Source organism: Myiozetetes cayanensis, unplaced genomic scaffold (genome assembly GCF_022539395.1).
Source record: "Myiozetetes cayanensis isolate MyiCay16 unplaced genomic scaffold, myiCay2020 scf1, whole genome shotgun sequence".
NCBI classification, from domain to species: domain Eukaryota; kingdom Metazoa; phylum Chordata; class Aves; order Passeriformes; family Tyrannidae; genus Myiozetetes; species Myiozetetes cayanensis.
This window is the reverse complement of record NW_026086604.1, coordinates 114,768,057-114,792,406: the sequence shown is the minus strand read 5'-3', so window position 1 is coordinate 114,792,406 and position 24,350 is coordinate 114,768,057. Positions and strand designations below refer to the sequence as shown.

General features: G+C 38.2%; 1 protein-coding gene across 7 annotated transcripts in view; it reads right to left on the bottom strand.

Moving 5' to 3' along the window:
* SATB1 (SATB homeobox 1) overlaps positions 1-24,350 on the bottom strand; it is a 92,789-nt gene that overhangs the window by 5,632 nt on the left and 62,807 nt on the right. For all 7 annotated transcript variants that reach the window (XM_050305235.1, XM_050305244.1, XM_050305226.1 and 4 more), the window contains one exon: positions 21,213-21,368. In XM_050305235.1, the coding sequence (XP_050161192.1) occupies positions 21,213-21,368 (156 nt within the window). The remainder of the gene's footprint in view (positions 1-21,212; positions 21,369-24,350) is intronic.

Sequence of the window (24,350 nt, the reverse complement as noted above, 5' to 3'; positions counted from 1 at the left end):
TTTCTGTAGGTGAACTTATTTCAAGTGATACATGACTCTGTTTCCACATTGTTCTCACAGACCCAGAAAAACCCCATTCTCTCAGTTTTACATATTGAGTTTACATACTCAGTTTACATACAGGGTTTGGTGGGGAGCAAGATGTGCTCAAGCTTCTGATACACCCTTTATACCACTTCCACATCACAAGACAGCAATGTGCCCAAGAGCTTACCTACTCTAACTGAGACGTGGTTTTGGAATACATAATATCAAGGCTACAGAATCCCCTGCAAGAACTGCAGCACTTCCTAATTTGCTTCTGAAAGAGACATATGAGTTAATCTTGAAAATTTAATGTTTCCTTACGTCTTCTCTAAAATTTAATTGAGGATTTTTTTCTTAACTGTGCACTGGTAGTTTTAAAAGAGAAGCACAAACCCTCTAGCTAGGACAGTGTGCATCAGCAGAAATTTTCTGGTATATTAAAATTTAGAAACATAATATTACATGTATAAAACATGCATATTTCCTTTCTTTTGGCTTCAAGGACCTGTTTGCAAAACTAGGTCCATGTTATTTTATTTCTTAATGCTGTAGGAAAGATAATGTGACATTTTATTGAATCAACAAATAATATAAATGTACAGAAGCTTTTAGATCCTTTTTATATGTGCTGGTAGTGGATTAATGGTTTATCCAGACTAGTTTACTAATAAATACAATAGATACATAGATACAATACAGATATCTATTCTCTTGGAAGACATTCATACATATCTTTAGCTAACAGTTAATAAATGCAGTGTAAAAACATTGCCATGACAGGAAGAGGTGAAAGTAAACAATCTTAATGCATTCATATTGTACACAAAAATATTTAGTGAGGTGTGTATAAAAATTTGAAGTATATTCGCTTAGATATAAGAGGAAAACTGAACAAATGACACAGGAGAAAATGCCCCCGAGAAACAATCAAAATGACAAATGTTACAGAGATGGTGGTAACAGAGCCGAGAAAGCAAAAATTTAAATGGGGCCAAAATCTGCCAGCTGCTCACAAGGTGTGCTAGGGTGGGAGGGGAGAGGGAAGAGAACAGTGGCAGCAGAAGAGCTCCCCTGCACCCCAGGGATGGAGCACACCCCATTCCCTGACCAGGCACTAAGGAGACTGCTGGGTTTTGCTCCAGCAAGGTGACTGGGAAGCGTGGCCAAATGCCTTCATATAGAGCATACAACGTTCAGCCTGTCCCAGCTGGAAACATATGGCATGCTTTCAAAACAGTAGCAAGGGTCTGTGGAGTCTCACTGGAATGCGTTAGCAGGGTAATAGGCAAGCTCTCCATGCCCCTAACAAAATCAACGTGTTGCTCATGGTTCTCTGCCCACCTTGCATCCATGGGGATACGCGCTGGCTTATGCTCAACAGTAGTATTAGTTTTTGGCAGTAAGTTGAAAAAGGTGCAGTAAGAAAGCAGAGGTAGCTTGTTGGGGATGACAGGAGATGAGAAGATGATAAAGAGAAACGAATCTAGATATTTTAACTGAAAAGCAGTTTTTGGTTGTCTACAATCTTCACTGTTTCACACTGAAACCGTTGGCCCTCTTTCTAATGGTGGTGAAATAAAGAGCAGAGCTGACTATCATGACAGTTTGGTGAAATCAGAACAACAAAAAAAGCCAACCTGTCCCCTCCCATGACACCTCTTTAAGGCGTACAGACAGACTGGAAAGGAAGTTGCACCATGCATTTAGAAGCTGAACATATTTTGTCTGTTGAGCATGTGCATCAGAGGTTTTTGGGTTTTTTTGAAAGAAGACAGTAGAAACTCTTTATAATTAAAAAATGTCCAGTAGCAAAAAATTCCTAGGCAATCACATTTTACACTGATTAAACATACTTCAAAACAACAGTTTTGGTTAGCTAAGAAACACCTTCTCTCCTCACTGTCTTTTCTGTTTCTATATTTACTAGATGAGACCTTATTTTTACTAATTATTGATGGCTAACATTGTACTTCCAGTATTTTTTCTGTCAATTTTTGCACTGAAATAATACTTTTAACTTCTTATCTAAAATTATTTGATTAATTTTAACCTGAAGCAGGTCCCTTCTAGCCTTTCAGGGAAGCAGCAATTTTGAGATACTGAAGACAGACGCTTTTGACAGGGTACACAGAATGCATTGCTGTTCTTCCAAAATGCCTCTATTCCACCGGGTTTGTCACACTTGTAAAGAAGCAGATACACTCTCATGAAACATATGACGGACAATATGGAAACAACCAACTGAATTCTTCTATAATTACACAGATATAAACAATTTTTTGGTCTTCATTGCTTATTTCGGAACATATTTATGAAAGTTGATCTCACCAATGTTCTCAGAAAAGATAGTGAATGGTCAGTAAGAGAGGCTGTAGGGGTTTTCTTTGTTAACAGACTAAGGACTTTATACCAATACTCTTTCTTTTGGTTCAAAACAAGCAAACAAATGAAAAGTATTTCATTTAGTTTCAGGTTCAGAATTCTGTATGTAAAATAAAACTCATTAATAAAAGTCAGCTAAATGAGAGTATATGAAACATTTTTATAAAATTTAGGGAAACTAATCATCCAGACTTTTTTAATGGTGACTTTTAAGTTCTGGAAAATTTAAAGTTTTTGTTTCCATTTGATCTAAAAAAGCATGAACTGCTGCAGATAATGGAGTCAAATTTACAAGTGAATGCAACAGGGCTGATTTTTCTCCTCTTATGCTTTTTTAAGTCTAGAGCAAATTCTGCCTAGTTCAAACAATTTGTTCTGAAGGAGGGCTTGAGCCACTGGTGTGTTTTCTGTTTTTTGTTGGGGTTTTTTTCATGGTTGTTTCCCCTCCCCCCCAACTTTATCGTCTTACAGGAAGCAGCAACAAAATAATAAGGAAATATTTATAACTCAGATTAGATCACAACCGGTTTATACAGCATATATGCTACATTGTTAAAAAAACAGACTTAAAATAATGAAGTGGATACATTTATGCAGCAAGGCAAACCCCCCAAAAACTCTGCAGTGACATTGGGAACAACCTTGATTTTAAAACAGAGTAAATTTGCCAGGCAACATTACACTGAATATAAAGAGAGTACAAAGCAAAATATAAACATTAGCCACATGTAAATATGTTTGGAGAACTTTCAGGATGTTACTACTTTTCAAACTGACAAAGTTTAATTTGACACCTTCTGTTCTAAAACCTTTGTTTCTATTCAAAATCACGCCTTTAGCTGCTATCAATCACTATGCTCTCCCTATTACTTAAAATACTGGCATGGGCCCTGGATAAGCTGAAAATGCCATGCAGATGAATTCTGAGATAATATGTTCAAACCTGTTATATACAACACAAATCCTGTAAAGTTATGTATTGTAAACCTACATTTATTGGGAACTAAAAGTCTTAAATCCATCTGCTACAAAGAAAATACTGTTATGCACTTTCAAGTAACCAAGTACCATCTGCAAAGGTCTTGCTACAGTAAGCAAGAAAATGGTGAAAAAAAAAAAGATGCTAAACCTAAGATATTTAAAATAAATAAGAGTCTTCTGTCTGGTTTTCTGATAGGGATTTAGTACAGAAACACAAGACATTAGAGGAAAAAAACCTGTGAAAGCCGAACTGCCAAACTATTGCATAAAAAGCGCAAAGAGGATAACTGCCAAAACTTAGGCTCTGCAATACCCATAAGCATGCTTATTTTAAAGAAAGCATCTATGCATTTTATCTATAGATCCAAATGCTATTTTATTCAGCCTGACCTGTGCTGTGTTTAAATAAAATCTTCTGCTCTTTCACATAGTTTCTAACAAACATTTTGGTATCTTTCTTATTAAAAGAAAAAAAAATGCACTTAAGGTGTAAATACCTCCCCTAATTAGATCAAAGAGGATAACATTACACTCATGAAAAATGGTCTCTGGCCAAAGCTTTCCAAATCAGCAACAAACATATCTAGTCTGGGAAGAAAAGGTTTCAAAGTAGAGCAATTGAACACGTTTGGTCAATTTGTTACAGTGGCAATAATTTGCCAAATGATTAATATTTCTTACAGAATAACAAAGACTTCAGCATTTTTTAGAAAGGCTGTAATTTGAATCTAAGAAGGCAAAACATTTTAGAGTATCAATGCTAAGATATCATCAGTTGTTTTTTGGTATAGTATATCTAAGATTATTTGGTATCATTCTCTGGGGCATATAGTATAATAAAAATATATGGTGTTAAAAGAAATGAGTCTAAATAGGGAGGTATTTGATACAAACATTTTAGCAGAAAGAGTGAATTGCATTTCAGCATCTACTGTGAACAAAGGCTAAGTACATAATCCATTAAACAGTACTTCTAACTAAAAAAAAATGAGTATTGTAGACTAAACTAAAGTAGGCATTTTGAATGAGCACATTTTCAGCAACTAACTAGAAAGCTAGCAATTTATCATTCAACAAATAATTTCCTACTTTTAAAAGAATCTGTAAGTGTTACTTATGCTAATGAAGACTGTTTTTAATCTGCCCACAAACACGCTAATAGAGGGCAATTTTTTTTTATTTACAATGCTGAAGGCACTCCAGTTTATAGAATGCAGATATGAAATTACACTTGGTAAAATGGGCTCTTAATTGTCTGAGCAATCCAAATCCTTCACCTTTCACAGGAAAGCTTATAGACAAAACAAAGGAAAAGAATGCATGGACTAAACTTTAAATATTGACTTTTTCCCCTTCAAAAGCAATCCAGCTTGCTTAACAATCTCATGATTGTTCCAAATGACTGTGTTCACCTTAGCTATTTCTATTTCTTTTCAAAACAGAATCCACATATAGAAGGGAAGAAAAAGGGCCGACATAGCCATTGCCATATATGCATACAGTCTAAGTCTTTAGTATCAAACTTGTAAGCTGCACAATGCACAGAAAGGTTGCTTTTGGAAAAGTCATAATACTTTGAGTGAGATACATAATGGTAGCAAAGAAGTACTGAAAGCATTTTAAATTATTTACTAGGTTAAAAGGGTGAAATGGTACTTTAAATACATCAAATTTCATCATCTGGGCCATTTTTTGGTGGCAAAGTGGTATTGATCTTTCCAAATGCTTAAAATTAACTATTTCCAGAAGGTCATTATTTGATTAAAGGCATTAAAGTTGAGGGCAAGAAATGATGCACTTTGTCTTCTTTCCCATTCAAATAATCATGTAATTTAATCAGAACAATCCCTTCATGTCCTGTAATAAAAATGTTTGTCTTAAGATATTGTTCTTTACCTAACATATTAACCTTTAAATGTTATGAAGTTCTTAAGAATAATCTCTGCTTAGAGAAGATTCTTCCATAATGCAATGAAAGGATCTCCAGCATTTAAATTGATAAGGCCAAATTTCCCCTACATATTGATTGGAAAATGCATTAAATCCTTCAACTGAGATTTCTCACAGTGTTCAACAAGATCAAAAATTCAGGGAGATCTAAATCAGTAAACTTATGCACATGGCATTGAGAAGCAAAAATAAGCAAATTTCACTTTAGCACAAACAGATACAACAAATAAGTAACAATGGATGCTGCTTTAGTTAATCTGGGAAAAGCTGTTTGTGTTACATTTGTATTATCCAAAAAAATATAACTGGCAATACCCACCACATGGTAAGAACAGAGCATTTGATTAAAAATTCATTTTCAGGCCGAAATCAGTTAAATTTGACTTCTTTCTGCATGAAATACCTGTGGGTTCAGCCATGGGAACAAGCCTAGATGATGAGAAGATCCTTTTCAGAGTTAGATGTTCTTCTGAAATTTCCTAACTGCAGGTTTATCTTTCCTAAAATTCAGTGTCCTGGCTATCTCCTATGCAAAGCTGAATAGACCTGAATACTTCACAGAAGAACTGAAGTTTACTAAATTGGTATTTTTATAAAAACTTGTGAAAATGAATAATCTACAAGAATTAGTAATTTTTTGATACTGACCAACATATTTGTTAGTGAAAGTCTTTTCATTTTAGCTTATATTTTCAAGAAATGATAAACACTGACTTCCTCCTGTGAGGTACATACTTTTTAAATTTTAAAAATTGCAGTGAATGTTCAATACTTTGGGATTTCTCTCTTTTTCTGAAAAAAAATGTGTTATCTTTAATTCAAGAAGCAAAACCTGGTTTTCAGCTGATTCCAGAAGATGCGTAGAGATCTTCTCGATGTGTGGCCTAAAGTGATAATAAGTTTCCCTAGAAAGATGGTTGCTTTAGTATTTTATTTACACTAATCAGCCTTAAGTTTCAGGCTTTGCCTTTGAGCATTCCCCTAAATCAGACAAAGTTTGAAACCTTTATCTCTGTATATTTCTGGTTTATCTATTTTATTGGCTTTCATTACTAGAACGTTGAAAAGGGAAGCCAGATGTGAATTTTAAGTAAATCTGTATCTGCCATCATCATAGATGAGATTTAGCAAAACAAACAAACTGAAAACCCCACAACCTCATAGGGCTTTTCATGAGGTTAACTTCACTGGCAGGAAAAACTTCCTTTGAAGAATACTGAAACAGATTATGCCATTTCCTTAACTTTCTTATCCTACCCATTATTCAGCTACACCATCTGTCTGGATGTTATCTCCACCTTTTCTCTGGGTGGTGGAAAACAAATAACCAAACAGCTAGCAGTGATACTGATGGCATTTCACCACAATTTTTCAGTGGTATTTTAGGGGAAAAGGATTCCTAACATCTCTTCATCCCTCTGCCTTTTCTTCTCTCTAGCTGTAGCATTTAAAAGTTAAATACGTGTTTTATATATTTTATACATCTATTATTGTAAACATTCAAACAAACAAATAGGAAAAAGAAACTTGCTAAAACAATCTCTAAAATTCAATGACAAGCAGCAAACAAATACAGAAGAAAAATGATCTGGAGAGCTGTTGTTCTGCTCCCACAGTCTTGTCTGACGTATTGGACCTCTGCTTCTATCTGGAGCCACTGTGAGTGGCTAAAAGCCAGTGCTTCCAAAAACTTGCTGCATTAAGGTCCCAGGGTATATCAAAACTGGTTGCTGTGTTCCCAGTATATGAGCACTGGAGACATACCACCAGCTCATGGAAAGGAAAAACCTAACCTGCAACTCTAAACCTGACTGAAAACATACGTATCATTACTTTTTAGTTGAGTCCAGAGAGAATTCAATAATCTAAATGAAGGGCTTCTCCCAAGCTTAGTTCCTCTGCTCTCAGCTTCCTCCACCTTGTCTTTCCCTTGTTCAAGTATATGTTTCTTACAGTATTGCCTTCAACTGCCTAGTAGTGATAGATAACCATATGCACTAATCAAAACCACAATGAGGACACCTTTGAAAATCTTACATAAAATGCAACTACATTCATATGTAAAAAGAAGGGGGAAAAGTAACAGATGCAAAAAAATAAGGGGTGAAGCTTTACTCTGCCCTCCTCTAGTCCGGCTCCTTCCTCTTTCACACACACAATTCAATTGTTATTGTAACTGCAAGATAATGTCTGACAAAAATGGACTTAACAGTAAAAAACCCTCAAACTAAACAAGGAAAAACACCTACTAATTATTACATAAGTCACTTAGTTTGGTACATTACTTTTTATAATATGGTCACATGAAATGGGTCAGTGGGTTTCCCAGAGGGTGACTGGCAATATAGGGCCCTTTATCTTTTATTTAAGTAGACAGAAATACTGATTTCAATGCAATACCAACGTGTCCCTTGAAAGTAAATACAATCCTAAATCCAGCCATGACCCTTAACAGCCCACATTTACCTATTCTTAAACATGCAATCAATTTTGCATGGCAGCCATATCTGCAGTTTAGTTAGAGTCTTTAATAGAAAGAGCTTGGCAATTTTAAAAATCTTTTTTACTACTATCAGTTTACAAATGAACAGCAAATGTTTGCTATTAAGTTGCTTACAGAGATTTAACATTTGCTTTGGGGGAAAGACCTCCAGTAAAAATGCCATAGGGTCAAAGATGTCTGCCTATCATGTTGTTAGATACTTTTTTTTTATATTATAATATCCCAGACGGAGCAATTTAATTTTGTGGCTTCTTGTCACATGTTTTTTTCTTTCCAGAATTCATTTTGGATCAGGGGAAGATCTTCCACACATTGAGGAATAACAGGCTCACAGATATTTGGACTTCACTGTAAATTCAGTTCAGCTGACAAGATGTTCCAACAAGTGACATCATTCCAAAACATACACAGCTCAAATACATTCTCAGACATCCCTTCACATTTTCACAGCTTAAATTAAGGTTTTCATATAGATTTGAATTAGACATTTAAATATTCTGGGAAAATTTCTTGTCTCTTGCAGTTAAGCTGAATTCTGCCGCTTTCAATTTTACAAGGAAGATCACTTAATGCTCTGATAATGTCAAGGGTGAGGGGAGTCTTAAGTAAATTGAAAAGAAACTTTTCTCTGACTTTCCTGCAGATTTTTTTAACCACGGAACCAGTCAGAAAATTAGTAACGTCCGTTATCTCAAAGCAGTTTAAAAAAAAAAAATCTTTAAAATCCATACCTGTGAGAGATAGATGCCTCCCAGCAAATGAGGAGGGACCAGCCAGAAGCGTCTGTCTGACCCACGGAAAAAAAAAAAGGCAGCGAAGCCCTCCGAAAGCTAAAAAATTTGTAGCATGATTGCATGTTGCACTGACTTAAAGCAATAGGAAAGCTGGATCAAAAGGGAAGCTGGAGACATTGGGTTTCTCACTCCTGGGTGGGAACCAACACAAGAGTGTTTCAAGTAGTTTGCTGTCAGGATGAGATCAAGAACAACCACAAGGGAAAAGTTCCTAGAGAGCAGTAGCAGTTCTTAGGGTTAAATTTTTCCTCGCTGGCCAAGAAAAGTGCCAGCCCACCTGAATCTCAGCCCTAGCCATATTTCCAGGCAGCAGTTTTGGCACTACCTTCTGCCCTTAAATCAGGGGCTGCATGGAGAAAGAATGCTTCTTCCTCTCATGATCCTTCCCATCCTGTTCCCCAGGTGAAAAATATCAATCCTTTTAGACTCTCTCATTGTAATAAATGAGAGAAGCAAATGATTTCTCTGAGGTAAAGCAAACTGGCTGCCCCAAAGCAAAAATAAAAAGAATCTCATTTAAACCCTTCTTAGCTTTTTTTCCCTAAAATATCTGCTTTTACATAAATAGTGGAAAGTTCCTGTATCAGTAGAGCTTTCTACTGCATGCTGTATGTACTAGAGTGCTAAGCACCAGACATTAATGGATATGTGTGAAAATCTTGCTTATTTGGGGTCCAAAACTTCAGGGAATTCTGCTAAGGACCACTCAGTCCAAATATCTTTGCTTTACAATGATCCTGAACATTATTTTCATATGCTTCTCAAATGGAATAGCAATAAAAATGAAAATGACTCCTGAATAACAGATAGAATCTGGCAGATTTCAAATTAGATAAATATTTGCAAATCAGAATTTTTCCTCACTTAGGTAGCTGCATGCCTGCCCAAGACTGCTCATTAGATGCCAACAGTTTGAGGTAATTCACAACCAAAAATCTGAAGTTTGACTTAGAAGCTAAATTTGAAGAAAGTAAAAAAAAAACAGATGCAATGAGAAATTGCTAGGATCAGTGAAATTAAAAATTATCTGGAACAGAACATCATCTTTCTCACCTTCCACCTAGAAATCCTGTAACATTCTTTCAGGTGTTATGTGTTTTGAATTACTCAATTTAAGGGAGAAAACACATATCTATTATTTCTTACTCCTGCCTTTACCCAGCAGCCCTTCACCTGATTTGTAATTTGTCACTCCTTTAACAAATTGCTTCTTGGACTGTTACTGTATACTTGTGTTTGCATAAGATGCTTTTATTCTTTGCAGTTACATGTTTAGCACCTCTCGTTTTTTCAGCAGGAATTTTACCCTGTCATTTCCTGTTTAGTTACGGGTTGAGCTTGCTTTTGTTTTCTGCGCTGTTTACTTGGTACCCTGCTTCCCCCACAACCGGGAACCACAGGCTGCTCGCTAACTCCTCAGCCTCCTCTTCACCTCAGCCACCACAGCTTTGTTTTCATTTATGTCTGTCATTAACTCTCATAAAGCTCACTCAAACTTTCCTCCTTTTTTTTAATAGTTAAAACACTGATATGCTCAATCTTCAAAAGCCTCCTGAATCAGTGATCTGCCCACAGCAGGCACAAGCAAACAGAGAAATCAAGAGTATGGCTCTATTCCTGGCCAAATCCGTGTCACCACGTAGGGAAAGGAATGATGCTTCATCCACAAAGCCAGTAGTGCTGGTGACCAGCCCAGTAAAGGTCAAAGGCATAGGGTGCCCACACTGTGCCCCATGTACAAGGGGATACTTGTACAAAGGGATGGTGTGGGGGGGGATGTGCCTGGGATGGGACTCCAGCAGCCAGGGGACAGTGGTAGGGCAGGAGAAAGAGTCAGATGGAGTGAGAGTGGATGGTGAGGGTGTATAAGGGACAGGAAGCGGTGGAAAAAAAGTCAAAGAAGGACTAAAAGGAGATCTGTAATGAGAGGAATAAGGGGAGGTGGTGAGAGGAAAACAAAACAGAAGGTGAGGGTATAGAAAGTAGGAAGAGAGATTAAGAAAATCCATCCTGCCAGAAACAGCACCTCTTGTCAGGCAGACAGCAGGTGCTGCCTGGGGAAGAGCTGATTCATGCATCTGGAGTGTAGGAACCGAAACACCTTTACCTAAGAAAAAAACCCTAAAAAATAAAAGACTCAACGGAGGTGGGAGAGGATGCCATGCTTTTTTCTTTTGGCAATCTGGTGCTTCCCAATTGCATGACATTTTTTGAATGGCTTTGCAAAGAAATGAGAGCTGTATTTCCAGATCCTTGCAAGAATCTTGACGGTTCATTTCATTTTCTCATCCAACATGAGCCCTTCCTCCTCTCCTCTTCGTCTTAGTTCAGCTCCTTTTTAAGGAGCAGCCACAGAATCTCCAGGGCTTTGGCTGTACCTCTAGGACAAGATTTTCTCTTTGTTTGGGGTCTGCATGGCCACTAGGGGAGTCACTAACGGAGATGGCACTGCCGTGTGATGAGGGACACAGAAGGCACACCTGCACCAACCTACTCCAGCTGAGCTCTAGAGAACCAGTAATGCAGTAACTCCTGGCCAAGTGTACAAGTATGGGTCTTTAATTCTCTGCAGTAGCCTGGGAGGCCATCTACATAACCAAATTTTCTGCTACAAACCATGCCTTCAGTGGCCTTCAAAATCTTTCCTGCTCACCTTCTTCTGACTGACTTTGAACACTATCTTAGCTCCCTGTCTTGTGTGGTTTTGGTATTGCCCCTGCATTACAAATCACTGGCAATGGATAAAACAATGTCTTACTAAAGCTAATATTTCTTTTTAAACCTCTCCTGGAAGTCTTATTACAGATTTGATGAATTTCTATCTGATGCACTGCACCAGTCCTCCTGCCTGACAATACCTGCAACAGCTTTTGGGGAATCTACTCAGTTGCTTTCTGCACATTGATTGGTTTTTTTTCCTTGCTGTAAGAATTGTTTTAGAATCTTATAATTAAAACTTTCTATCAAAGTTGCATTAATTTTTTCTTTGTGTAGAAAAAGTAGCCAACAGTGGTCTACTAAAGATTACATGGTTTGAAAAAAACACCAAGTATTGAAGGCTGTTTAACTAGGGAAAGATGATGAAAAAAACCAAAACAATTCACAGACAACATGTAGTTTCATTTTTCGTAATCTGTTTTCACAAGAAATACTGGAATGTTTTAATAAAAAAATAATCAATTTTCCATTTGCCAAAATTCTGAACACTTTGAGGATTCTTTTTTAAAAAGAATCTTTTCCCCAAAGGAAGAGGTAGAGAGAAGAGTTAGCAAAAAGACAAAATCCATGGTGAAAAACCTTGGCAAAAAATTTTATTTCTGCTAAATCTAGGTAGCAGTGAAGACTACCTTTTTTGTCAGAAGCTTCTTAAAGCGAGGTGTTTGCTGGCATGTTATTTTGAAAACCAGCACAGTAGGATGACTTCTTTAATAAATGGGCATAAAACCCAGAGATTAGGAAGTCTCAGAGTGAGTGACAAATCCCCATGCGGTATCTGACTTCTTTGCCAAAGTAATGAAGGTTTTTAATAAAGGTCAGGGAGAAATAATCTCCAAAGACAGCAGTGTCTCTACCCCTCCTATATATTTACTCTTTTATTTCACCCCTTTACAGTAAAAGGCAGACCTTAACACGTGCACACACACACACGCACACACAAAAGGAAACAACAACCAAAGAGGAGGGGAAAAAAAAAAAAAGAGCCTGAAATTTTAGTTACACCACATGTGGTTTTCATTTGTGAAAAATGAACAAGCTGTTTGTGGTTAAACTGTCTAATCTGCTGTTATCAATCTAGCGCTGCATTCAAGATTTACAGGATACATCAGCTTCTGTGCCACATTAGCTGTAAAAGGGAGAGGGGGTGGGAGGAAAAAGGAGGAGGAGAGAGTTTATCCTGAGGAATAATATTTCCAATGCAGCCACACTCACACTACATCTGGTTGTGCTGGTAGCGGCAGTTAAATTGAAATATTTCACAGCGTGTGTCAGAAACATGCAGAATGGTAATTATGACAGATCTGATTAAGCCTGAGTGCCACTAGCTCCCTGGCCAGCTCCGGTTGTGCAGGTGTGACCTTGTGCGTGCCTGCGTGTGTAAATAAAATTAATTACAAGCGAGAGGGCGAAGGCTTCAGTGACATCACAAAGCGGAGAAACTCCCAAGGGGGAGACCTAATGGAATATTTTCCCTCAGTCTAATAATACAGTTCATATTGACTTGAGGTAATTAGTGGGATCATTAAAGCAGTTTTCCCGGCGTATTTGGCTGCCTGATCAGATTAGTGAAAATGTTCTTCAGAACAAGCCCTGTGTGGTCTGCCAGAGAAGGAGGAAATAAAAAGCAACAAAGCATATTTTGAAATGATAAGCAGCGCTGGACTTTTTGCATGGCATTTTGCAGGGCCAGTCCCGGGAGCCTGGGTGCCCGACTCTCCTGACTGGTTCAATCTTTTATCCCAGGTGCACGTGTTCCTGCTGTACGTCACCTGAGACTTTTTAATTTTTGTTCCTCTATACTTCAAAACTATGCCATGCCTATCCCTCAATGCTTAAAAAAATCAGATAAAAGGCTTGTGGGGCTGCTAGCCTTAGAAGAACTACCATAAGATAACTGGGGGAAGGAAGAAGAAGAAATATGTGATCAGTTCCTCCCCAGGTCTCCCCAAAAATCTAACAGAATCAGTAAGATTTCCATTTCCTAATGAGCTTACCTTAGCAGAAAAAAAGGGGGAAAAAAGGCAAAAAGTTTAACTATGATATAAAGTCTTCCACAGTAACAGAACACAGAGCCCTAATCAAGAAATGGACCATTTGTTTAAAAACAGTCTATTGAGCATGCTCTACCTTGCAAATGGAATATGCCAAGCTCTGTCACAGATGGCAAGCTTTGACAGTTCCCATCCGTAGCGTCGATACTCGACAGTTCAGCACAAGATCAGTGACATTCTGTCTCATTAGAGCCACGCTAATTATCACAGCTAGTTTCAGGGGAAACCATGTGTTGCAATGGTCAATTTGAAGGAGTCTGTGCATCAACAAACTGGTAATAAGGATCAGACACCTTATTATATGACAGCATGCTGCCTATGATCTGATTTACTGAATCAGAGGTACTGAGGCAACACTGAAGCCTGATGGGTTATGGAATCGTGTGTACACAATTGTGTAGCTGAAATATGCTTCAAAAATAAAAGGGAGCTACATAGAAACAATACAAATAAAAATTTTTTAAATGGTGAAGTTATAATGTGGAGTTTTTTCATTTGTCATTAAGACATGCAGAGATGTTAGAGATCTGTCAGCCAGTTTTATCTTTAATCAAATCATATAAGATAAATAATTCAAAATGAAAGCTGTAAAATTATGGATTATGCTAAATTATAATTCATTCCATACTCTGATTTTTCAGTTTCAATAACATGTACCAAACATTCCTTATGTTGTGCCGTCTTGCTGCTTTAACATAATTTTATATTTTGTAAAGAGCTTTCTCTTCTTGGCTTTTTTTTTTTTTTCATTTGTACATTTAATGACTTTAACTTGTAGTTATCCTGGCTTCTCTCACACATTCATGCTCTTTCTACCAAACAAAAAACATCCAACCAAGACCCACCCCCCACTTTGCTGTTTCTGGACACCTGTGGGCTGCATCCTGCCAGGAACTGAGCGTTCCCAGCCCCAGCGCCTCCCAGGGATGCACCGCAGTCTGTGGCCACAGGAGCGTTAAGCATTAACTCCCAACTAGCACAGGGCAGGTGTGCATCGCATCCCTCCAGGGAAGCTCTCCTTAGGGCTCAAACACACTCCCTTTCCTGAAGTTGCTACCAATCCTTGAAACAGTAGTGTTTAAAGAGCTCATTCTGCCACCCGTCTGGCTGGGAACCTCCAGTTGTGGCCGATTTGACCCCATGTGTAAAGCAGGCTCAGGAAGCACACTTTCTCACCGGTGTGTCAACAAATCCAGCCTTTGCCTTAGGTGTTGAAAGGGCTGCCTGGCCCCAAGGAGCTGTTTTGAAGAGGTCAATATAATCCTCTTACCAGTTAAGTATTTTCCATTCTGTACCTTTTTCTTTGGCTTGAATTATTTCAGGTTTTAATGCCTTTTTTCCCCTCCTCTATGCAGATTTACATGGGCACGTGGATGTGAACCACCTTGAAGATTTTAAGGTGGCTTCTCTTCAGTGCTTCTTTCTTGATTCAAGGAATTGCTGCCTATTCCTTACTACCTGGAACCCAAGGCTCTCCAAAGTTAACCCACTCAACAAAAGTCTTACCAATAATGTGTGATATGGATCAATGCCAGCCCTTTTTCGGGTCTACCCAGATCAAGTGATAAGACACTCAACTAGACTTAATTTTTATACCCACTTTCGAGAATTAATTTAAAAAAAAACCAAACAACAAACAACAAAATCAACCAACAGAAAAAAAACCCCTAAGGAAATTTCCTGAGATTTTAACCTGTATTTCTGAGAAGAGACGTTGTAAAAGAGACTAGGACATGGGGCAGAGGAAGGACCTGAAGCATTCATTTTTTTCTCCCAGTGTAAACCTGCAAATATTTTTCCCTCCAACCTGGGCAAGACAGAACACACCATGACTGTAACTCGATATTTTGTGAAAGAAACAAATCAGCTCTATCTGCCAAGTTTCACAGTTTCACTGAATGACACGCTGCTTTATGGGGCAATTCTCGATTGCATGCAAAAGCCCATCTTGCTCTCTCAGTTCACACTCTTCCTCTCACAACCCTGCTGACACCCGATCCCATCCTGACTCCTGCTGTTCATGGCACCTCTTCAACTGCCAGAGCAATTACCCCCAGGCAACGAGGGGGGAGGAAAATAAAATTAAAAAATAAAAAAATAGATGCTGTTGTGTGGTGTACTTCTGCAGCTAATGTTTTCTAACTTCTATTTTGCCTTTGCACCGGGGCAAAGGGTTTATTTCCAGGTGGTCCTGTGAAACGGCAGACCTCAGAGTACATTGTGTTTCCACCTCGCGTCTCCCTGTGCAGCATCCCTCCCCACTCCACAGAGAATCCATTGTACACTGAGGAAGGGGGGGGGGGAGAAGGTTTTGAAGCCAAGATTTAAACCCAGGAAGTGACTCAGCTGCTCTGAAGGAAACAAAGGCAGGAGAGGACTTGACAGAGACGCTCGGTGACAGGTGAAGGACCGAGCACCTCCTGCCCCCCAGACTGGACCCCACTGGGCAGCCTGAGGTGCAGTGCCCTGAGGAAACAGCTTTGGAAATAAATTTCAGGATCCCCTCCTAAAGCCACATTATTACCAGAGGGTTATTCTTGGTGATAAAAAGGTTTCTCTTCCTCCCGCTGGAAAATAGTTGAATAGATTGTTCTATATCTGCGGTAATGGCATGTTACATCTCCGTGCCAGATCCACAATACCGTGCTTGTTCAGTGTGGGAAGCTGTTTAAAAATGACTTTCCTATTAGAGTATATGGCTTAGTCTCTAGATGGAAAAACCCAGATCAAAGATATAGCATTTATAAAACTGCTGGTTAAAAAGATAAAAATGAGATAACAGACATCAGTTTTTCACTATAAATCTCTAGGTTTACTACAACATTAAAATTTCCAGTAAAAGCAGGGGTTTATATACCTGAACTCTAATGGCCTATTCTGAAAATATTTATGTCAGGAAAAGCATGGTATTTGCATGCCAAAAGCAATTTTAGTGCCAGTGTTTAGCAGTCCCTTCCCATTTAACTCCTTCCCACCTACTCCTGAGTGCTGGATGCTCTGCCTAGTGCCAAACCCCTGGATCTTCCCATGCAGCCTCTTGGAGGAGGACGCTCTGGGTGCGTACAAAGGGAAAAAGTCAAACACTTCTAATAAAATACCACTGCACAAAATGCTTGCCCAATGGCTTAGGATGGACTCTAGCATGGTCTGAAATCAGTGGTTTTATCTACATGCTTTGCATATGAAACTAGTTTCCAAGGGGCTAACTGCCTCACCAAAGTGAAAGGCAGGGGCAGGAGGACAGGAAATGGGGCCACATAATGCAACAGCTCAGAAGTAACAGGTCAAAATTCTATATGATTAGTTGAGGTTTCTGAGATATGGGTAGTATTCTATTTGGTTTATTCTAAAATTAAAGTCAAAGCATGATTTTGTGAGAGCCAAGTGTCTCACCTTCTACATACAGGCATTTTTATTTGGTGAGAAGGGAGGGCATTCGGCATCTACGTGATCATGAAGAGCCATCAGCAAAATTGACACTACAGAAGAGTATTGATATCACCTGTTTATTCTACTATAAAGTAAACTTGTTAAGGTAAATAGTTAAGGCTAATGGCCTTACACTGTAGTGCATGGGAGTCTCAGAAGTATGGAGCTTGATATTACTTTAATTCAGTTTTTGTAAAATGCAGTTTAAATGTAAGAAAGCTTTAGCACTGTAAGCAGATTTCAGCAAAGTTTTGCTTTTTTCCCTGCTCAGGCCTAGCATGGGCAGGCCACAGCTTTTCAGGATAAGCCATAACATAAATATAACTTCTCAAAACACAGCAAACATGCAGAAACACTACAAGTCTCTACTTGCCTTATCTCTCAGGGCTCTTAGGTTTGGGGGTTTTGTTTGTTTGTTTGCCTGCTTTTATGGAATAAAATTAGATTTCAGCATCTGTCACCATCAAGAAAAAAACTCATCCCTGGCTCCCACATGAGAACATTGTAACCACTGCACAGTTACTGAACCATGATGCCTTAATGATCATTACACAAATCAACCTTTTTTTTTACTAAGAACATTCTTCCATAATTACTTGAATCAGACTGTTAGGTCATAAATTTAATAAAAATCCAATAAGATGAAACATATTGTATCATAAAGGTAACGTATGCCATACAATTTTATATATGTGTGGATTCTTTTGATTTAGACTTATTCAGGTGTGCTGATTTAATTTTAGCAAATAATACTGTTAGCATTGCCATCCTACTACTGAAAAGATACGACCTGGGAGTAGAGACAAAACACTTAGTAAACCTTTCTGTCTTCCTTTTGCATGCATTTTTCCAAAGCTCTCTTTTCAACATAATCTAAAACAAATATGCAGGCCTATTAGACAGACAACTTACAATACAAACATAACATCTGAAACACTGATATTAGGTGCTTTGCCAGTTACAGTTCTAAAACTCCCCAAAGATATGATGTATTCCAGCAATTCGAATTATAGTATCTTCCTTAGCTCCTCAGTACAACCATATTACATTTAAAAATATGTATTTTGAATTTAACAGAATTTGAATTTACTCTGTACATAACGTATCAATCCTTAAAAACATAGAAACTTAAAAAATATACAGAATGCATTCATATCTACATGGAAAAACAATTTGACATTTGAAGGAATGTCCTAGAGCTAAGTCCCCAAACCCGTTCAAACCCATATGCCAGACAGTCTTTTTCTTTGGGAAAGCCAACAAGGTGCCAGCAAAGTGCAAACCTTTGCCTGATCCTGTCACCCTGACCTTGCCTGTGCCACGACCTCTGTCACACCGGGCCCTGGCAGCCAGCTGGCTTGTTGAGCATCAGGTCCACACCCAGTTCTCTGTCATTCAGGAGGATTTAAAAATAAAAGTGTTAATCAGAGCATTATTTTCTAGTATGTGTCCTCCAGACTTTTCACTATAAGAGTGACTGGAAGAGATTATCCCAGGATTTCCAGTTCCACTCTTGCCAAAGGCACTAACACAGTACAGGGGAAGATGCTCTTTTTTTACCTTGGCTCTACCCAAATAGAAACTCCTGTAGCGCATCATTTAATAGCAATCCTGTACTAAGTGCTCTAGTCAGCAGAACATTATCTGCAGTCTCCTGGCTCAGGCAAGCCCAGCCACCTTGCAGATGCTGGCTGCTTAGACATCCAATCTAATGTTGCCTCAAATCAGTTCCTTAAAAAAAAAAAAAAAATAAAAAAGGCCCTCCAGCAAACAACTACCTTTGTCCACTCACAGAGCTGGTTTAAGTCCTGTACTGTTTTATGTCATAACTCCAGAATAAAATCAGGAGTTAATCAAGTTTTTATCTCCAAAATAAGATAAAACCAGCAATGTTGAATTTTAGCCATTTTAGAAAACAAAACTGTTAACCAAAGTATCTTTTTCTAATATGTGTCCTTCAGACTTTTCACTATAACTTGAAGTGATTATCCCAGGATTTCCAGTTCTGAGCATGGACCTAATATCTTCAAATTAAAACAATATCAGCAATAAATCTCTCTCAAGAGATGTTCTATTAGAGAATATGTTTGGACAAGCCTCTATTTTTTGTGCAAGGGAGACTTTTTTGTCCCAGGAAATATTTATCTGTACCACTGACAAGCTACAATGCAGAATTTTTTTCCAGTACAGGTATCTCCTTTAATATATGTAGCGTTGCTGCATATTTAAAGCTTATTAATTGGGTGACTAGTAGTCAGCTAGTTAGAGAAGACCCAACACATCCAGTTTACCTAGGAGGCTACTTCTGCGAAGCAGCTTTCTACTACAAATGACACTTTGTCTAACTACAGACCTGAAAGTTTGTTTGACACATAAATTAACACTGCATTGCTGAAACTGGGGAGAAAAATAACCTCTCAAAATATGAGTATAATCACTATAGTAAAAGGGAAAAGAACTACATGTTTGGTGTTGTTTTCTATACTTGGTAGCAAAGTTTGTACAAGAATCTAATATTATACCAGTGCTCAAATAAGCCTGAACTGCATCCTCTGGAAGCTTTTGGGCTTCACTTTGATTATCTGTCCCCTTTAAGGTCAGCATTGGAAGAGCTGTCCCATCTAGAAATTTTAAGGCTTTGCACTTAAATAAATATACTATTGCACAAATCAGATCAGAACAAAATTATGCAGGCTGATAGACTGGCTTCATACCTTAGCTTCACAGAGAACTGCAGTGGAAAGGGGAAGGTGCAGAAAACGGACAGTTCTCTAACCCCAAGTCTTAACATGTAAATAAAGACATCCGAGGAGCACACAGGTTGGAAGCTGCTGCAACATTCTATCATAATTAGAAACATTTCAAGAGCTCTGTAATTTCCAATCAAAATTACAGTAATTTCCGATATACAAGCCATGATTCATGACAGAATTTTTACATTCCATGGGAGATTATAGTGGCCTGATGTATGACACACTGAATACAGCACTAACATAAACAATTCAGTTTAATGTTTAAACAGCACTTGGTGTTTAGAATCCCACAATAAAAGAAACATATTATTGTTGAAATTATCACTTTGACAGTGATTGAAGGGTAGGCAGGCATGTGGCCTATAAAGCTATAATTTTTACAGTCCACAGCTTGAGTTTAATCATTTTGATATAACATTTCCAAAATATCCCTTTAAATGCTCCTTACACCATATAACTTAAGAGAAAACATCCTTTCTGTACAATGAAGTGAACTCCAAAATGTGAACACCACAGAAGTCTAACATTAAAAGAGTAGTTAAAAAGAAAACCAGCATTAAAATGCTGACGGCCTAAGAAACAGTGGTCTAACTGAGGATCATCAGCTTTCCCTGGAAGATGCCAAAATTTTGTATGAAGCAATTTTAGAAAAGTAAAGGAGTAGTGATTAAGTGGACTTAACATTTAATCTTATGTGAAAAATCAACACTAGTGCCTTTGCCATTTCTTTAAGTTTTGATCTAAACATGGTTCTAGTCTTTCCCATTTTTCTGTATGTTTTCCCTTTACTTCTTGAGTACATTCTCACTTAAATCAATGCTTTTGCATACTTCAGTGATGTTTCTCAGAAGACATGTCACTTATGATAATCACACCCAAATAGTTCTTGCTGATTTCCCTCTTGCCACTAAACTTGACAGAAACTCTTCAGCTGAAGAAAACAAAATAGGAAACCACACAAGAAAGCCTTAAAACTGAATATGCAATACATATGTATGCACACACGCAATAACTAAGCAGACATCATATTTCACAAAGACTACACGTGTTTTCTCAGATATAACTTGTATAACTGTAATTTGTTGTGTTGTTTTTTTTTTTTTTTGGGGGGGGTGGATTTGACATGGACAGTGCTGTCCACCTTCCATGCACAGCCTCACCAATGGGTCTGACTAAATATTTTCACAAAAAAACCCAGAACCCCAGTGTGCCTCATTGCTGTTCATGTAATTGCAAAATACCAAAGCCTTGAGATGCATTCAGCAGCAATACATAGACCTTGCCCACAGCTTTTGCCACATACACAGCACCTAAGAACTCATCAACCTGATGCCATCTGAGCTGCACCAAGACCCATGGGCACACTGGGACACCCAGGGAAGGTGTCTGGTTGGTGGGGAAAGGGGAGTGAGACATCTCGGAAAGCCTCTTCTCAACCCCACTGGTCCAGGGGAATCAGATGTTACCTCTGGACTCACCAAGGAGCTCCAAGTTGTGGTTGGGCTCCACAAGGGCTGATGTGCTGAGCTGGCCACTCATTTTAACTCACACAGAAATAGATCAAAACTGGGGCAGAGGAATAATTGCACAGGACACAGAGTTCTTTGCGTCCCGGGAGCTTTACCTGGCTTTTGGTTGCAGCAACCTTTGCAAACAGTGCTTGAGACACCTTAGCTCTCTTCATTTCCTGCTGAATCTCATCATAAATGGAAGCATTGATGTTCATGGAATTGTTTTCTGGTTTTCCATTCCTCTCTGTAGCAATAGTAGCAGTTTTGACCTAGAAAATACGAGACATTTTTCATTATGAAAAAGTTATTTTCCTCTCTTTCCCTCCCGAAGTAGTTCCCCTTTGCATGTTATTCCTTTTATTCAATATTTCTCTGATATTCTTTCAGCTTTTCAGAGACTTAAAATTGTATGTTCAAGCAACTGGGAAGCAAGAAAATTCAGCACATTGTAACAAGTGAGTGCATCTGCAGTATGAATTATCATTAACTGACCACTGCAAATTTCAATGCCATAAAACAAACTGGGTGGAAATTTGTCAAACAGTCTTGTAGAGACTTTTTAATCTTTCTATGATTTCTTTGCCCCGCACAAATAAAATAAAAATTGTGAGTGCAAAATAAAGAAATAGAAACCTGAGAGATATATCTTGATTCATCTTATGTCCAGTACACTCAAATGCATGATAATGTTGAGAAGTTGTGGCTTTAGATTGAACTTTTAGAAATATATCTTATCAGTTTAGTTCTTAAGCTGTTTTTAAGAAAGAGATAATTTAAAATAATGCATACTTTAACCACGTTTTCACGAAACCAAGATAAAACTTTGTTAAAACTATTGATTCTAGTTGTATTTCACTTACATACATCAAATAGTTATTCTTCTTGCACTCCAGGTTAAATAAACACCATACATGTAAACAAGACAGAATGATTATGGTACCACCTCTATGCTGCATCTGCAGCATTAAGGAAAACAACAAAAAAATACATCAGTAGTGACATGACGTGCAGGAGACTATCCTTTCCTTCCTCCTCTGGAAATGATGGAAGTGATGTTTCAACACCAAGCATCATCCCACCAAGGTTAGAGTGCAGTTTCTGCAATATCAGTTGAGAGGTACAAAAATCAGCAGGTACTCAGCTTATCCTACAATATTCTCAGTAGTTAAGGATAACGTCTGTCTTTAGCAGTTACTCTTCTAATGCTTGCCCAGGATTAGTAAACCTAATAAATCACTAATCCTGAAGTGGACCAAACGGACGGAAAAACTGGATTTCTGCCAAGAACCCAGAGGGTGACAATGCAAAATCAAACATTTAGATTTCAATTCAAACCTACTGATTCATACTGAGTTCGTTGAGAGCTGAATTAATTTAGTTATTCAGAAGTTACACATCTAGTTTAAGACTAGACGTGTTATTTAGCCTAACTCTAAATCTAATGGACAGAGCCTCGCATTTCCAGAAGGTGATTCAGCCTACTCTTAAGTATGCGTCTAAACCCACACTTTCACTATCAGTTTGATCCAGTGCAAGTCAGCATCTTCCTGTGCTCTGAAGTCCCTTGAGGTTCAAAGGAAATCACGACAACATGATAATTCATTTTCTAATCTCACTCTCTATAAGCTTTCATATGTCACAGGTCTCACGATACAAGAGTCAAAGGGTTTGAGTGAGAGACGTACATAGGCAAATCAGGAGCCCATTTTTTCCTAGAAATGCCATGCTCAATTTGTGTTAGCTATCCTCCACAGTGCTTTTAAGATAAAATAATCTAGCCCAGAAACTGGGAGTGCACACCACTTTTGCCGAGCCTGATTTGTCTATCAGGCTGTTCAGGAGCTGTGCTAACATAAGCCCATTAACTGCAAGGGGCAATATTCCAGCAAGAACAAAGTGTTCACAAGCATTTCCCCTTGCCTCCATTCTGTCAGGCATTAGCACCTTCTGGGACCTGAAAACAGAGGTCCTAAATAAAAAGGGAAATGAAGAAAACCTCCATAATGTGGCATACACTTTAATCACGTGATTTGCTTTCATCTGAAAACAACTGGTACTTTGCAGCCATGCCCTTTTCTGCAGTGTGACATTTTACCAGCAACACTGCAGCAGAGGATGGCCAAGCCTGGGACAACGGCTGTTCAGAAACATTTGAGGCAGTGGGCATCATGAGGAGTAGCAGCACAAAACTCTCACCTTCCCACTGCAGAGCAGGAAAAGGCACACCTCACACTGGGCAAATTAGTATGGGGCCGCAAGAGCAGGTGCATCTCCTGAGCATCATACAGTGAAATCATTTAAAAATACAAAATCAGTGACAATTTTATAACCTTGAAATGAGAGTGACTTGCCAAAAGATAACTGACAACCAGTGGGGATGTTAAATACGCAACTGGAAACAGACTTCTCTGCGTGCATGTAAAAATCTGGCTAAGCTAAATCAGAGAATGAAAAACTGATGGTTTTGTCAACATGCCTTCTTGGACCTTAGGTTTAAATTTTGACAAAAAAATTTCAGCCCTTCCCCAAAAAAATGATTTTAACTTTTAACTAGTCTTTGAATGACCCAATGGGAAGATAAGAAGATGAAGGTATTCACCTCACATACACAAGTCTTCTGGGAAGGAAACACTTTGCTCTCGTGATCCTGAACAAATGTCTCTCTTCTGTAAGCACACTACCTTTTTGATTGCTACTCAGCTTCAAAAGACAGCTTCACATTGTAGTAGTACTTCATAGACCACTTAACTGAGCTATGAAAACCGAGATCATCAAAAACCATCACACATCATGCCGGAGACATAATTTAAAATATGCATCTTGGTCCACACTTTCCAATGTCCAATTTAATGCATTTAATCCAGGGGAACTACTGCAAATCCTCAGTCTGGTTCAAAAATTGCATCTATCTTTATACAGGTACAATGAATTCAACAGCATCTAATATGTCACTGAAGTTAAAACGAACTCCTATTGCCTTCTGTTGATATTTAATTAGGAAACCCTAACTGAATTCAGAAAACACTAATATTTGCATCAAAAAGCCATATTAGCCCAAAGATCTTTAGGAGAATAAAAGTCTTAAAGTTATAAAATGATGGGTTTGGGGATTATCAAGAGTTGCGGTTTGCAGACATACCCTCTTCCTCTCCAATTTACATCACTGGCCAAGTATAAAAATTCTTCCCCTGCCTCTTAATAATTTCTCTTCAAGGATCAGGTACAAACTCTGGCTGGACTAGATGGACTAT